Source organism: Pelophylax lessonae, assembly GCF_965119305.1.
Source record: "Pelophylax lessonae genome assembly, chromosome: 1".
Lineage (NCBI taxonomy): Eukaryota > Metazoa > Chordata > Amphibia > Anura > Ranidae > Pelophylax > Pelophylax lessonae.
The window spans coordinates 455,490,274-455,505,597 of NC_138768.1; the positions used below are offsets into that span (position 1 = coordinate 455,490,274).

The 15,324-nt window shown below is 44.2% G+C and overlaps 1 protein-coding gene across 1 annotated transcript in view; it reads left to right on the top strand.

Annotated features, from left to right (window-relative positions):
* Nucleotides 1-14,452, top strand: part of LOC309544507 (uncharacterized protein C19orf44 homolog) — a 75,350-nt gene extending 60,898 nt beyond the window's left edge. The window contains exon 10 of the mRNA XM_082243409.1: nt 14,239-14,452. Coding sequence (XP_082099535.1) covers nt 14,239-14,376 — 138 coding nt within the window. The 3' untranslated portion in view covers nt 14,377-14,452. The remainder of the gene's footprint in view (nt 1-14,238) is intronic.
* The last annotated feature ends 872 nt before the right edge of the window (nt 14,453-15,324 follow it).

Consider the following 15,324-nt stretch of genomic DNA (forward strand, 5'->3'; position numbering starts at 1 on the left):
ACTAATACAAAATACAGTAAAACACTATATTATGTGTGTATTAGCGTGCAATGTGACAGGGGGGAAGGGGTTAACTGGCTGTGATCAGGGGGGGATCAGGGGGTTAAATCTTTATTTGAAGGGGGTGACGGGTATCCTAAGTGTAAAAGGAACGGCGGCAAGTGCTAAACCTGCTCGTAAGTCACACTTATACGGGTATATGGAAAATGCTATATACTGTATACAGTGTGTGTTGTGACAGGGGGTGTAGGGGTGATCAGGGGGTTAAATCTTTATGGGGGGGGGGGGCGGGGACCCTAAACCTACTTGGAACAGAAACGAACTCGCTAGCACTAAACTAGTTGTTTTAGTGTGCAATGTGACAGGGGGGAAGGGGTTAACTGGGGGTGATCAGGGGGGGGGGTGGCGGGTATTTTAAATGTAAAAGGGGGGGCCGCCGCAAGCGCTACACCTGGTCACAAATCACACTTATACAGGTATTTAGGAAAATGCTATATACAGTATACAGTGTGTGTTGTGACAGGGGGTGTAAGGGTTAACTGGGGGGGGCGATCGGGGGTTAAATGTGCCTATCTTAAGTGTATATGTATGTGCTTGGTGCAGTACTTACAGTTAGATGTGCTCTCCTCTCGAGATGAATCCAAAAAGGATCATGGGAGGGGAGAGCACGTCTTTTCTGAGCCTGTTTTTACATTACACAGGCTCAGCATGGATTCTGATTGGGCAGGACCGATCAACAGGTCCAGGCCAAAAATCATAGGACTGGACCTGATGACTGATCGGTTCTGAACCCAATCAAGCCATCTCGGCGGGACCGCGCCTGCGCCCAAGAGCGGCACGATCTAGTGACGTACCGATGAGTCACTTTGCCTGCACGAGGCTGACCGCCGCAGTATATGTACTTGCGGCGGTCGGCAAGTGGTTAATGGCCGCTGAGCATGTGAAGTCTGATGGTGAGTCTCTACAGTCCTTTCCTGATGAACGTGCCTCTAAGGAGTTTCAGTCTTCTGTCATGGCTCCCACCTTCAAGGAGTTTCAGTCTTCTGTCATGGCTCCCACCTTCAAGCTAGAAGATCAGTGTGTCACTTCTACCAGACGCTATACCCAGTCTAGGATCCTTGACAGCTCCTTTTAGACCATCAAGACCTTCCTGGTGTGCCTGCTTTCTCAGTTTTTCTCCATGGAGTCTGGAAACATCCTGACAAGATGTTTGTACCTCCCAAGCGCTTATCAGCCTTGTATGTTGAATGAAGACTTGTTAAAAAGTGTACTGCCCCCTTTCTGCATCTGGCAGTGTTCTGTCTTAACAAAGCATCCACTATTCCAGTAGTGGATGCACCTGTCTTTAGGGACCCTGATGACGAGCCCTGTTTTCTTTGAAAGGTCCTGTTTTAGTCATAATCGTGATCTGTCAACCCCTGACTTAGTGGTCTAAGGCTATCCGAGTTTGATTACTATAGCAGTTGATCCCTTGCTCATAGAACATTTAGAAGAAATGCCTGTGGCTCTAAAAGGACAGATTGTTACAGGTTTTTGCTCTCCTTTCTCGCTTGAGTCTCCTTACGCATGGGAAGAACACATTGGTTAAAGTGTTGGAATGTGAAGCCTCTTTTTTGGGAAGCAAGTCCTGCTACTTATATTAAAAAAGAATAGCGCACACATGCAAAAGAAATTACTACCAAATCTGAAGAGAGTCCATAAATAAAAATGGGGGTTTGGTCCCACCATATGGCCATATCGTGCTCAAGCCCACTACTGCGTCAAAGTACCCCATTATCAGTGGGTCCTACACTCTCCATGAAAAAAGAGATGAATCCAGCCTTTCTAACCCTTGGAGATAATACTCCTTGCTGGGAAAGATGTGCAAATGCACTACAGGGGACTCCTCCTATATCCACTTGATAGTGGACACTGATGGAGTACAGGTGTGTGTGGGGGGTGGGGTGGGTTGCTCAACCTCAGTAGTCTGGTCAGACCGAATACATAATAAACAAGCAAAACATTTTGGGGAGCATACCCATATATTTCTAAAGCTGGTGCAGCTATGAACCAAAAGACATGTATATTATGTAATTTGGTAGTAATTTCTTTTGCATGTGTGCGCTATTCTTTTTTTAATATACATTGGTTTATTCTTCCCTTCATCCTGACAAGCAAACTTCCTTACATTGCCTGGATGTGGTCAGAGCTGTCCCTCTTTGTTTTTGGCATACTGCTTTCTACGCTACCAATGCCAGGTAGATCCGACAAATTATCGCCAGGGCCCTACATCCTTAGGGACAGAGTTCCTTGTCAAGAGCCCATTCACCAGAACTATTGGTTTCTCCAGGTTCTAGCATGTGGATGTTCAGGCCTAAGCTGATGCAAGCTTCAGCCACAAGGTGCTTCATGCTGTCATCTGAGTGTTTGTTTTTGTTTGAGTTTCCTATCCTTTTTTTATTTTTTTTATTTTGTGGGCCTGTTGGCAGTTCTGTTTGCTATAGTGTTTCCCACCCCTCAGTTTATTGCTTGGGTATATCCCATGGTCTATGAATGCATTTCCTGTACTGTATGATTAACATACCAAGAATTTTGATTTACCTGTAAATTCATGATCTTGGAGTACAGTACGGGACACAGGCCCACACCCTCTGTGTCTGATTACCCCTTATTGCTTGCTAAAAAAAGTTTTACAGAGTGGGTAAAAGTTATGCGGTGCACTCTAAGGGCAGCCCTAGCAAGTTTTTTTTTTTTTTACCAGTGTCCAATCACCTGAAGGTAGCCTACATACAACCCATAGTCTGTAAATTCAAATCCTGTTGCCTGTAAATTCCTCATCTTAGAGTACAGTAAAATGAAAGTCAACATTTTTATATTTTTTAGCAGCTGGCTTAGCTGAATTTAGCTTAACTTTGGAAAGGCACATGTGACACTCACTCCACTTTAAGGTGTTTTTTGTCACTTTTAAAATAAGATCGGATTGTGATTATGAGTAAGAATTTCATGCACAGGTCGACTACAAAAGCAATATTTTAAAGAAGACTACTTAAACTCTGCAGAAGAATCTGCACGTTCAGCAACGTGTTTTTTTTTTTTTTTTTTTTATTTATTTTTTTTAATATCCCCTTCTGGAGACCACCAATAGCAGCAGCTTTGTTGCCTGGAGCACTTCATTGAAAAAAAAAAAAAAAAGATACAAGTCCATCCAGTTCAACCAATAGATGGGGGGAAAAAACAAAAAAAAATGCAATCCTACACCCACTGTGGATCTAGAGGAAGGCAAAATATCCAGCAAATCATGATCCAGTTTGCTCCAGCACGGGACAAGATTCCTTCCTGATCCCCCAAGAGGAAATTGAAAGTTCCCTGCATCAACTTTACCTTATTTCTGAAGGTTCATGCTGAGAGGTTGCCAGATTTGTCCACCCTTCACTTCTTCTGAATCGTCAACCAGAGAAAATCTGTGCATTGCAGATGTACAGACACATTTCATCTAGACCAATGACTTGTCAAGTGATTAAAGTGGATGTAAACCCTCACATATACCCAGTAAAGTGAACAGCCTCAGATGACACAGAGATAAAACAAATCTCCCTACATAATGTTTTTTTTTTTTTTGTATATGTGCTGTCTGCAGCTTTTGATACTGTTTAGAAAGTGCAAATCCTGTTTAGAATTTTCTCTTCATGATTCACCTGTGGGAGGAAAGAAAGGCACACACCCCCCTCTTCACATAGGCAGAAATATGCTGTGCTGTGAATAGACCAGCTCTTTGCTAATCTATTTACAACATCCACCCCAACATAGAATTCAGCCTGGTTTTATCTCAGATGACAGAGAACTTGTCAGAAGTTATCATGGTGATAACAGAATAACCAATCAGGAGAAAGCCACTGGACTAAGGGCTTTGAAGAGAGATCTGAAAACACTACAGATAGCTGTGCCCATGTCAAATTTCATGAATCAGGTTTACATGCATTTTAAGATGAAGGTGACGGCCCCTGAGCATGCAACTTGTAAAACTATTCAGCAGTGGAGTTCCTAGAATTTTATCTAACATATATTTTTTTTAGCAATTTCAAACTAGATGTAGTGGCTAATCTATAATCAATTTAATGAATGACAAATTATGGATGGGCAAGGTAGATGTTAAGCCTGAGGTATGTAACAGACCACGTAAAAGGTACCAACGTCCCAAAATCAATATAACAAAACTGGGGAAATGGGAAGACAGGGATTGGTTCCCTACACCAGCAGTCCCTGGGGGTAAGGGGTAGAGGATGAAGGAGGACACAATACCATATTATATAAAATTCATCACATAAAGGATATAGTCAAAAAGTTTTATTCAAAACAGAAGAACATAATCATTGAAAAAGGGGGACAAAAGTCCAACAATAGCACATAATTTTGAAGACAAAAATTAGTTGGTCAGAAACAAGAGTGTGTGATATGAGATTAAAGGGTGCATTTCTCAGGTCGCCTTTCAGGACAGCACCTGGAGAGAGCGCAGCTCCACCCAATCCACAGGAAACACTGCCAAATAAAAACTCCTCCTCTTCCACCATGCCTGTCATTTGTGTTTCCTCCGCCATGGTGGAAGCATTGCAGGAGCTATGTGGAAGGGCTGCACTCTCTCCAGGGGGAGAGAAGGAGTTGTTGCCCATTGTTTAGTATTTCAGATGGAGACCATCCCAGCTCCCCTCCCTGGAGTGTCAAAGGGGGTATGCTCCGGAGCCTCTCACCTCGTTCGCTCAGGGGAGCTGAAACCCATCGGAGGATCCGGTCCGGGCGTCAGAGGTCCATGCTTCGGCCGGTCGGCAGGCGGGGAGTCGCTTTAGACTTTCAAATCTCCCGCACTTTCGGACTCTGATCCCGGGGCCGCGTGGCGTCACTTCCGTTGGACGGGACTTCCGGTGGGGGCGTGGCGGCGATAGCTCCGGCCGCACTACACGCCAGGGGTCAGAGGCAGGTCGCAAGGTCGGCGCTTCCGGTCCACAGAGGAGGACGCGGGAAGCGGTATTTTAAATCGGAGAGATCTGCCAGCAAGCTGCGCTTTCAAACAAACATGGAAGAAAGGACTGCAGCAACGGTGGAAGCAGGCACCGCCAGCGCCGGCCAAGCTCAGGTAGGAGAGGTGCAGTGGTGCCTCTTTTTCTATACCATGTGAGCTTTTATTTGGGGTTTCTTCTTTCCCTCCTTTGGAGCCTGCCCTGTAGACTAACTGTTCCCAGTCTGACAGGATATGTATGCATCTGGGAGTCTTTCTTCTGATCCTTTTTGGTGTGGGTCACTGTTTCTCCCTTGCAAAAAATCACTAGGTGGTGGTTTTTAATAGTGGTTATTGGGGATTCGTGGTGGCTTTTTCTTTACTAGGTTAAAGCCACAGTGAAGACAAGAGCCCCAGCATCAACGAAATGCCCTTCATGCAAAAATCCACTCAGAGATTCCTGGGTGAGGCCACTTTGTAAATCCTGTATTGCTGATCTGGTGAAAGAAGAGTCTAGTCAGCAGAATAGTGACTTCATCTCTTTATTCAAGGAACTCAGACACCCTGTCCTCAGTTCGTTCCCTGTTATCCAGGACGCCACCAGTTCTATCAGATTCCCAACAAACGGGTGGAACATCTTCCCAGCCATCTACTTCTAAATCTGCAGTGTCTAGTGACTCAGAAGATGAAGGGGAAAGTGCTCTATGTTCCCTCAGGGATTCAGAGGAGGAAGAAAAGGAAGAGGTGGCTAGATCTTCCAGATACAAATTATCCTTGGAAGAAGTTGATGATTTGCTGGGGGCGATTTACACCACGTTAGAAATCGCAGAAGAAAAAGTGCAAGTTTCAATACATGACAAGATGTACCAGGGCCTAGAACAGACAAAACGCAGGGTTTTTCCTGTTCACAAAGTTCTTACCGAATCTATTGAGAAAGAGTGGAAGGACCCAGAGAGGGCCCCTTTTTTCTCTAAATCGCTAAAAAGGAGATTTCCGTTTGAAGAGGATACGGCACATCTGTGGAACAAAAAGCCCAGAGTGGATGCGGCTTTTTCTCAGGTGTCTCGCCGCACGGATTTGGCGTTCGAAGACATGGGTGTTCTGAAAGACGCCATGGATAAAAGGGCAGATTCTCTCCTTAAAAAGGCTTGGGATTCCTCTATGTCCAGCCTTAAGCCGGCCATGGCCTCCACTGTGGTAGCCAGAAACCTTGAATGCTGGCTCGAACAACTCAAAGGGCACGTGGAGGCTGGAACAGCAAGGAAAGATCTCCTGGAGTCTTTTCCGCTGCTCCTAAAGGCAGTAAAATATATGGCCGATGCTTCTGCTGAATCTATTAAAATGTCCGCCAGGTCAGCAGCCCTTGTCAACTCTGCCAGGAGGGCGGTCTGGTTGAAAACTTGGTCGGTTGATTCAGCTTCTAAGGTGAAACTCTGTGGTTTACCTTTTGCCGGTGACTTGCTTTTCGGGCCAGAATTGGAAGCAATTCTTGACAGAACGGCGGATAAAAAGGCCTTTCCGTCAAAAAAGAAATCGCCTCCTAAAAAGAGATTTCGTTCTGTTCAAGCCAACAGAGGTCGTGAACAAGATCAGAGATCAAGATGGGCCTCCCAAAAAGGCAAAGGGAAAGGTGGAGTCCTCTTCAGACCACCTGACCAGGCGAATAAAAGCAAGTGACAGCAGTCTTCCAGTGGGAGGAAGACTGCTATGGTTCCTCCCACGATGGGAAGAGGTATCCGCAAGCCCCTTTGTAAGGAATATAGTGGCTCAAGGATACAAACTGGAATTTTCGGAGACTCCTCCAAGCAGATTCTCTGTTACTCCCCTTCCAAGGGATCCAGAAGAGGCTTCCTCAATGATGTCTCTTTTATAAGAGCTGATTCAACAGGAAGTTATTATCCAAGTCCCCAAGGGGCAACAAGGCCGTGGGTTTTATTCTCAGATTTTTCTAGTAAAAAAGGCCTCAGGCAAGTACCGGATGATCCTAAATCTAAAGATCCTGAACAGATCAATTCGGTACAAACACTTCAGGCTGGACACCATCTATTCAGTGACCAAACTGCTGTCCCCAAACTGTTTCATGGCATCCTTGGATCTGAGGGACGCTTACCTGCACATCCCAATAAATCAGGAGTGCCAGAAATTCCTAAGGCTTGCGGTCAATCTGGGGGAATCGGTCTGGCATCTGCAGTTCAGGGCCCTCCCCTTTGGCCTCTCATCTTCTCCAAGGGTGTTTACCAAGGTGATGGCGGATGCTCTAGAGCCGTTAAGGCTGAGGGGTATTTCCATTGTCCCTTATCTGGACGATCTGCTAAGTTTTGCAGAATCCAAGAGCCAGGCGTTGGTACACCTCCAGGAGACTCAGGACCACCTAGAGAATCTGCGGTGGCTCATGAATTTGGAGAAGTCCAGTTTGATTCCATCTCAGCAGATAAAATTTCTGGGATACAGAATAGATTCGGTCCTCCAGAAGGTATTTCTACCTCAAGAGAAGATTGGGAAAACTCAGAACGCAGTTGCCCGGTTGCAAACCAATCATCAAGTTACTGTCAGGTCGGCCATGGCAGCTCTGGGCTTGCTCACAGCCGCTATCCCTGCAGTACAGTGGGCAAGGCTGCATTCCCGTCTTTTCTCCAGAGAGACATCCTGCAGAGTTGGTCATATCCGGAATATCTGGAGAAATCCATCAGAATCACCACAAAAGCAAAAAGATCTCTGTGGTGGTGGAGAAATTCCAGAAATCTGGAAGAAGGTCTGCAATGGACTTTCCAGATGAACAAACGTCTGACCATGGATGCCAGTGCGTGGGGCTGGGGAGCCCACTTGGAAGGTCGGACAATGCAAGGAACATGGTCCAAAGCAGAGTCCAGGAAATCATCCAACTGGCGGGAGTTGAAAGCCAGCCTTCTGGGTCTTTGGTCCTTTCAACAGACAGTCAAGGGCCATCATGTGCAAGTTCTGTCGGACAACATGACAGCGGTGGCCTATGTGTCAAAGCAAGGAGGCACAAGAAGCAGGCAGCTCTCAGACCTGGCAATCCAGCTACTCTCCTGGGCGGAGAAAAATCTAGCCTCCCTGACAGCGGTACATCTAAAGGGATCACAAAACCTTCTAGCAGATTTGCTGAGCAGGAGAAAGGTGTTGGAATCAGAATGGAGTCTGAACCAAGAGGTATTTACACAGATTGTGGAAGCTTGGGGTCTTCCCCAAATAGATCTGTTCGCTTGTCAACAGAACACCAAAGTCCAAAGATTCTTTTCCCTACACAGGGAGGATCAGGACTGGGGCTTGGATGTTCTAGCTCATCCATGGGACTTCCCTTTTGTCTTATGTGTTCCCTCCATTCCAGCTGATTCCGTTGGTTCTCAAAAAATTCAGGGAAGAAAAGACCAACTTAATTCTGATTACACCTTTTTGGCCAAAGAGGCCTTGGTTCGCCCTCCTGCTGAATCTTGCCTCAGAACCTCCCTGGAGACTCCCGTCCAGGAGAGATCTTTTGACACAAGGGAACCTGGTTTATCCGGAACTGGACCGCCTACAACTGACAGCGTGGTTTCTGAGGAAGACCTCTTAAGAGCCAGAGGCCTGTCGGAAAAAGTTATCTCTACCCTTCTCTCCAGTAGGAAGAAGGTGACCAGGGATATTTACATGAAAGTCTGGAGAAAATATAACTTCTGGTGTTCCAGCAAGAATTTGGAATTAAAGAATTTAGTTTCAGTGCTAGAGTTCCTCCATGACGGAATGGAGAAAGGACTGGCAGCCAGCACTCTAAAAACACAAGTAGCGGCACTTTCAGTTTTTTTCGAAAAGACTTTGTCCCAAGAGACTCTAATTAGATTTTTCAAGGCATTAGCCCGCAACAGGCCGATAGCCCTTAAAGTATTTTCCAAATGGGATTTGACCATTGTGTTACAAGGTTTGACTAAGTTTCCTTTTGAACCATTAAAAGAGGCTTCTCTGAAGAATATGGTTTTGAAGACTATCTTTTTGATAGCAATAACCTCGGCCAGAAGGATCAGTGAGATTCAGGCCCTCTCAGTTTCAGACCCTTTTTTGACAATTTTTGCAGATCGAGTAGTCCTGAGAACGGACCCAGCCTTTCTTCCAAAGATTGCTTCATCTTTTCATAGATCACAAGAAATTGTGTTACCAACCTTCTCCTCAACTCCTAGTAATACTCGGGAAGAGTCCTTTCATACCTTGGACGTGAGGAGATGCTTACTTCAGTTCCTCCTGGTAACTAAAGAATTCAGAAAGACAAATGCATTATTTGTCATCTTCTCAGGGTCCCGTATAGGAGAGAAAGCATCAAAGAGCACTTTAGGCAAATGGCTCAGATGGGCAATTGAACAGGCTTATGTAGCTCAAGGTGAAGAACCTCCAGAAGGCATTTTGGCGCATTCTACCTGTCTGTGGCAACCTCATGGGCTGAAAGGGCCGGTGCTTCGCCTGAACAGATCTGCAAGGCAGCTACCTGGTCTAGCTTTTCAACCTTTATTAGACACTACAGTTTGTACTTGTTGTCAGCTCAGGATCAAGCCTTCGGCAGAAAGGTTCTGCAGGCAGTGGTCCCACCCTAAGTGTAAGTTACTCGCTTATCCTCTCCAGGTGCTGTCCTGAAAGGCGACCTGAGAAAACCTTAGTTACTTACCGGTGACGGTATTTCTAAGAGCCTTTCAGGACAGCAGCAGCTACCCCCCCCCCCCCCCCCCCCGGTTTTGTTTATAATATGAATTTGTAAATGTTTAACCTGTGGTAGTTGTTTATGTTCTGTTTTCCAGCATGTCGTAGGCTACTCTATGACTGAGGCATGGTGGAAGAGGAGGAGTTTTTATTTGGCAGTGTTTCCTGTGGATTGGGTGGAGCTGCACTCTCTCCAGGTGCTGTCCTGAAAGGCTCTTAGAAATACCGTCACCGGTAAGTAACTAAGGTTTTCTTCACATATTTCGCAGATGGACCGTTTCTTCAGGAGGATATATGCGCACTCTAAATGATAACAATAAAATGCAACAAAATTAAATAAACATTGTCTATAACATGGGAAACAGACATGCATAATTGCATACATCCAATATACATAGGCATGTGGGGAAGGGCTTGAGCTCACCTGGGGACAGTAGGAATCACTGGCCGCGCAGATGGGGCAGCCACCAAAACACTCTCACTGGCGAACATGGTAGACACTGATAATGATATGGTAGTAATGAGTTTTTTTATTATTCTTATTGGTAGCTAAAATACCTGCCCATGATGGAAATTCAGGCCAGAGTGGAAAACAAACCGAATAAGGGGAAAGGAGAGGAGAAAAGAAGAGGGGAAAAAAGGGGGCTGGGACTGTGGAACTGTAAAAGGGGGGAAGGGTATAGAGGTACAGTGAAATGAAAGAGGAGGGAAAAGCAAGAAAGGGGGGAGGGGTGAGAATGGCGGAGAGAGGGGAAAGCAGGGGGGGGGGGAAGAGGGAGGGACAAGGGGAAAATGTGGGAGGACTCAGAAGACTGGAAAGGGTGAGGCAGGAAGAAAGAAAATCATTGAAGACCAGAACATGGGAAGAGGCTAAAATCCATTGGATAGTAAGAAGCATACCAAAATTGATTGCATGTTCAAAAAATCCACCAAGGCTCAATAAGGCAAGAGGGTACAAAAGCACATACTGCGTGTTGAAGTCCTATACCACCAATAACGGCTCAGCACAATAAAGCCCTATGTAAAGAAAAAGATCCAATGAGTAGTAGTGTATATTATAAGATATGCTGAGTGGGAAGGAGGTTTAAAACTCATCTCGAATAGCCTTGACCTTAGCAACCCCCTTGTGTGGAAAATGGCAGACACCGCCATGTGTGGCAGGTGCCTGCTATTCATAGGTCTCCTAACAGGTGAACAGTCAAACACGCCGGGATGGCGTGTGACGTCACCTGCTCCGATCTACTGAACTGCGCAGGTCGATCGCGGCTAAGAAGCCGCTGAATCATATTAGAGGGGAGCCTCCGAACTAGAGCCCGACCCACCCAGTGGATCACATGCCTGCTGAGAGAGAACGGCCAGCCCATACACTGATCGGCCAGGAAAACATCCGCCCGAGCTCTGTACATCAAGTTTGATCACAACATACTGGATACATAGCAGTATATAATGCCCATACAAAATTAACAAAAAGGGAGTAACAACACAAGATATAAGCAAAAACAAAATCTGTCCGTGTAACCAAAAGACAGTAATAACATTCAGTAAACATAATGCTACCCAAGCATACATAATTTTCCCATGTAAAAAGCCTGATCATCACAAATCGTTTATCTTATGACACCTTTGGTGCCACAACTTGCAAAAGTGCGTGATGAGAATAGATCACCTCCCGGTAGTCGGAAGGTGGTGCCCTCCAGAACCCAGGGGCAACGGGGGCATTCGCCACATTGGAAAGTGTGCCTTGTACCTGGCGATGGATCACCACCATGTTGATAATGACTGTGAATGAGTCAATCTCAAAGGGAGGTAGCCCTTCGAAATACTAACTCAGGGGTATCTTTAACATATTTTTAACATATTTTTAATGATGTGATGGTCAGTGAGGAGGTGCCAATGGTGGGAAATAACAGAACGGAGTTGTTGATGTTGAGCTCAGAATTTTGTCACAAGTTTGGCTGCATCGGAATGTTTGGATTGTCGGGAATAGTATAATAGTGAGGTCCTGTCCTTGGCAAGTGCCTTGTTAAAGGCTTTTCTCAAATTGGTGCACATGTAGCCTCTTTGAAGGAGGCGATCTCGCAACAAATTGGCTTGAGTAAGAAAATCTTCCTCCCTAGAACAATTCCTGCATAAACGCAGGTATTGAGCATAGGGAATGCTGTGTATGAGAGATTTGGGGTGCGTGCTAGCGGCGTGCAACAGAGTGTTGCCGGCCGATGACTTTCGAAAGAGATCAGTGGTAATGGTTCCATCAGATAATTTAGTGATCATGAGATCCAGAAACTATATCTGATGAGCGCTAAATGAAAACATTAATTTGGTTGTCCCCATTGCCACGCCTTGCATCTGTAAATAAATTAAATCCATGAAGACAAAATAATTCCTGGTCAGGATGAAATGTAGCAGTTTAAGAATGAACATGTTCAGTGTCCAGGTGGACTGATCCTGTTCTATAAGGAAGGATCTTACCATCTTGATACCCTGCTCATGGGGGATGCTCGAGTACAAAGCCTTGACATCAACAGCCATGAGCAGGGCATCAGGAGGGAGCTGGACATCCTCGACATGTCTGAGCAAATCAGTGTTATCTTTAATGTAGAAGGGCAGGGCGTGGACATGGGGCGCAAGAAAGGTATCGACAAATTGACTGACACTCTCAGTCAACGAACCGTTACCAGACACGATCGGTCTGCCAGGGGGAAAATAAATATTCTTGTGGGCTTTAGGAAGGGAAGAAAGTGGGTCTGCGAGAAAATTTGGTATTCAGAAAATTGTAAGTGTCCTTATCAATGGTGATAATGTAACTCTGAACCAAAGCAAGCAAAATAGGTTGGTACCAAGACCGATTATTCAAAACATTCAGACACATATTTTGATACTGTGTATGAGTCATTAGTACAATATTTCCACCCTTATCTGAGGGTTTTTTAACTATGGCAGTTCGTGTCTGAAGTTTTTTAAGAGCTTGACTTTGTTCAGGGGTCAAATTGGAAGAAGTATTTTGCCATTTTTGCAGTTTGAGATCCTTAATAGTATTGTGCAAAAGGACCAAATGACTGGGCAAGTCAACAAGTCAGGAAAATTGGTTGAACGCGGGTTTGAAAATTTTGGAAGGAGGCAGGAGTGCCAGCCATCAAAGGGGATGGCTGACATTCAGTCGACCACTCATATAAAAACAAGGTCACGCAATGCCCGAAATTCAGCCGTTGTGAAATGTTTTGTGCATTCAGTGAGTTCTTTTTCAAGTTGTAAATGTTGTTGGTTTTTAATCAAAGATGAACTTAAAGGTTACATTTCGGGCAAAGAAGTATAGGTCCTTGACTGTCACAATGACGTCAAGGGTATCAAAGGGACAAAATCCCAAAGCCAGTTGAAGGATGGAGGTTTCATCATTGGAAAGTGTAAAGGGCGTGAGGTTAATAATATTCATGCGTGTGGGGTCATCTGTAGGGTGGGGAGGGCAAGTGCGGGGGTTTGAGAACAAACGTGTCCAAATTGCTCTGTTTTTGAGGTCTGGCTGTGCTAGGTCTAAAAAACCGTCATCCTGGTGGGATGGCGGTGTTTTAGACACTGAAGTGATTGGAGAACTTTGGGTAGAACGCTGTGAAGTGTCATGGACATAGGTGCTAATGTTCCTCCCCCAGAAGGGGGAAGTGTTGGAACGACCGAAGATCTCGGTGTAGATAGTGGTTTGCGTGTTTTATGTGATTTTTTTACCTGTCTGCCGGGGATGAGCCACTGCCAAAACGGGACATTTTCGAGAAATATTTGAGTTGAACGAACTGGCCGATCTGGAATTGGCCTGCTGAGAAAAGGTGGAAGACATTGAAGAGTCAGATTCACTATACTCTTGTGTAGTGGATGGGCCCTAAGGATGTTGCCCTCTTAAAGGACCTCTCCTTCCAGAGTTCCTCCCTGACCCCTTGAGGAGGCTAATTTATCATTCATGAATTTACCCTGTATTTTAGCGATAATCTCCCTATTTAATATTTCTAATCGCTCACGTAGTTCCTTTCACTTAGTGGAAAGGTCTGGGAGGTCCAGAAGGGGTTTATATTGGACATTTAGTCTTTCTATTTCATTATCAAGGATAAGCATATTTTCGGTATATTATTCAATGAGTGATTTTCATTAATTCCATGCTACACTGCATTTGTTGTTTTTCCCAGGATTGCTTAAAGGTGGGGGAGGGGTCCTTGATGGTGGGAAAGATCTGGACTCGTAGTCCCACGGGGCAAGTACCCTCCCTGATGTAATGTTTAAAGATGCCAATAAAGATGGGATTTGCGTTTCAATAATACAAACATCCTGTCAAACAATTTCAGTTCTTCATCTGACCTATGTCCTAATAGACAGGTAGTCTGGATATTGGACATAAATCCTGCCCAAGCTGTACCCAGGACATCCATAATATGATATACAATCAGATACAAGATAGGGAAAAGAATGAAGGGGGAAAAAAGGGGAAGGGATAAGTGTTGGAGCCACAATTTATATACCAAATTTGAATGTCATTAAATGAAACAAAGGAAAAATGTAAAACACAAAATTTGTGATTATTTGTACATTTTTCTGCTTGTCCACAGTACATAAAACAGCACAAGTCCCATAGATGGAGAGATGAACAGAGAGAAGAAATGAATAGAATTGGACACCACAATCAATCTCCTGGAGAATGTGGCATTGAATCAGCACACCTACAATTATCAAACAAGCCCAGCTAATTCAGATATACAAGCAGTGTTTGAGTATATAAATAAACTGTGTACATGAAAGTTGTTCTACTGTGTAAAGCAACTGCCATTTGGTATATGATTGAATACACATTCCCATATTTGTAATATTAGCCCTAAAAAATGTTTTGCTCTTCAAATAAAATTATGGCAAAAACCTGTAAACAGCTGTGAATGAAATTATGAATAATTCTGTGAATTTATTTACTTTTTTGCTTTTCACTCTGTGATTACACACTGAATAATATGTATGCAGACAAACACCCAGAGCAAATAAAATAAGATGTTTACTGGTACTAAATATTCATCTTTAATTCTTCCTATTTATTTTAGAATGAAAAATTTAATCTGGTTACTAGTGGTAACAGCACTCTTTTAGTTGCTCCAGCTTTCATTAATTGGACATTTTTTTTTTTTTTTTTTTTGATAAAAAGTCTTTATTGTACATATCTTAAAAGCTTTAAAGCTGAGGGTTTACCTATCCCCCTTAAAAACAATAGAAAACCTAATGATAACACATCATCATCATAGCCCAAATGCACCCCTGAAGATACAGACCCCTCCTTATGTATGTAAACAATGTGATTACAATTATAATTCAGGAAAACCTTATATATATATATATATATATATATATATATATATATATATATATATATATATAAAACCTATCACACAAGGAGGGCAAGACTTAATCCGACGTGTTTCGTCTTTGTCAGCTTTGTCAAGGGCTTAGAGGGGTGCAATAACAGTTGGTTAAGTTATAAAATAGATTGTAACACAGGAGGATCCATCAAACAGTCTCATCTTATGTGGCCAGACAAAGAAGCGGATCAAGATTCTGGATGCTGGGCGGGCCAGACTACTTGACCGGGGAGCCGCCAAACAGCAACCAGAAAGGGGGGAAAAAAAGAGTGAATAACGCAACCCCCTGCTCAG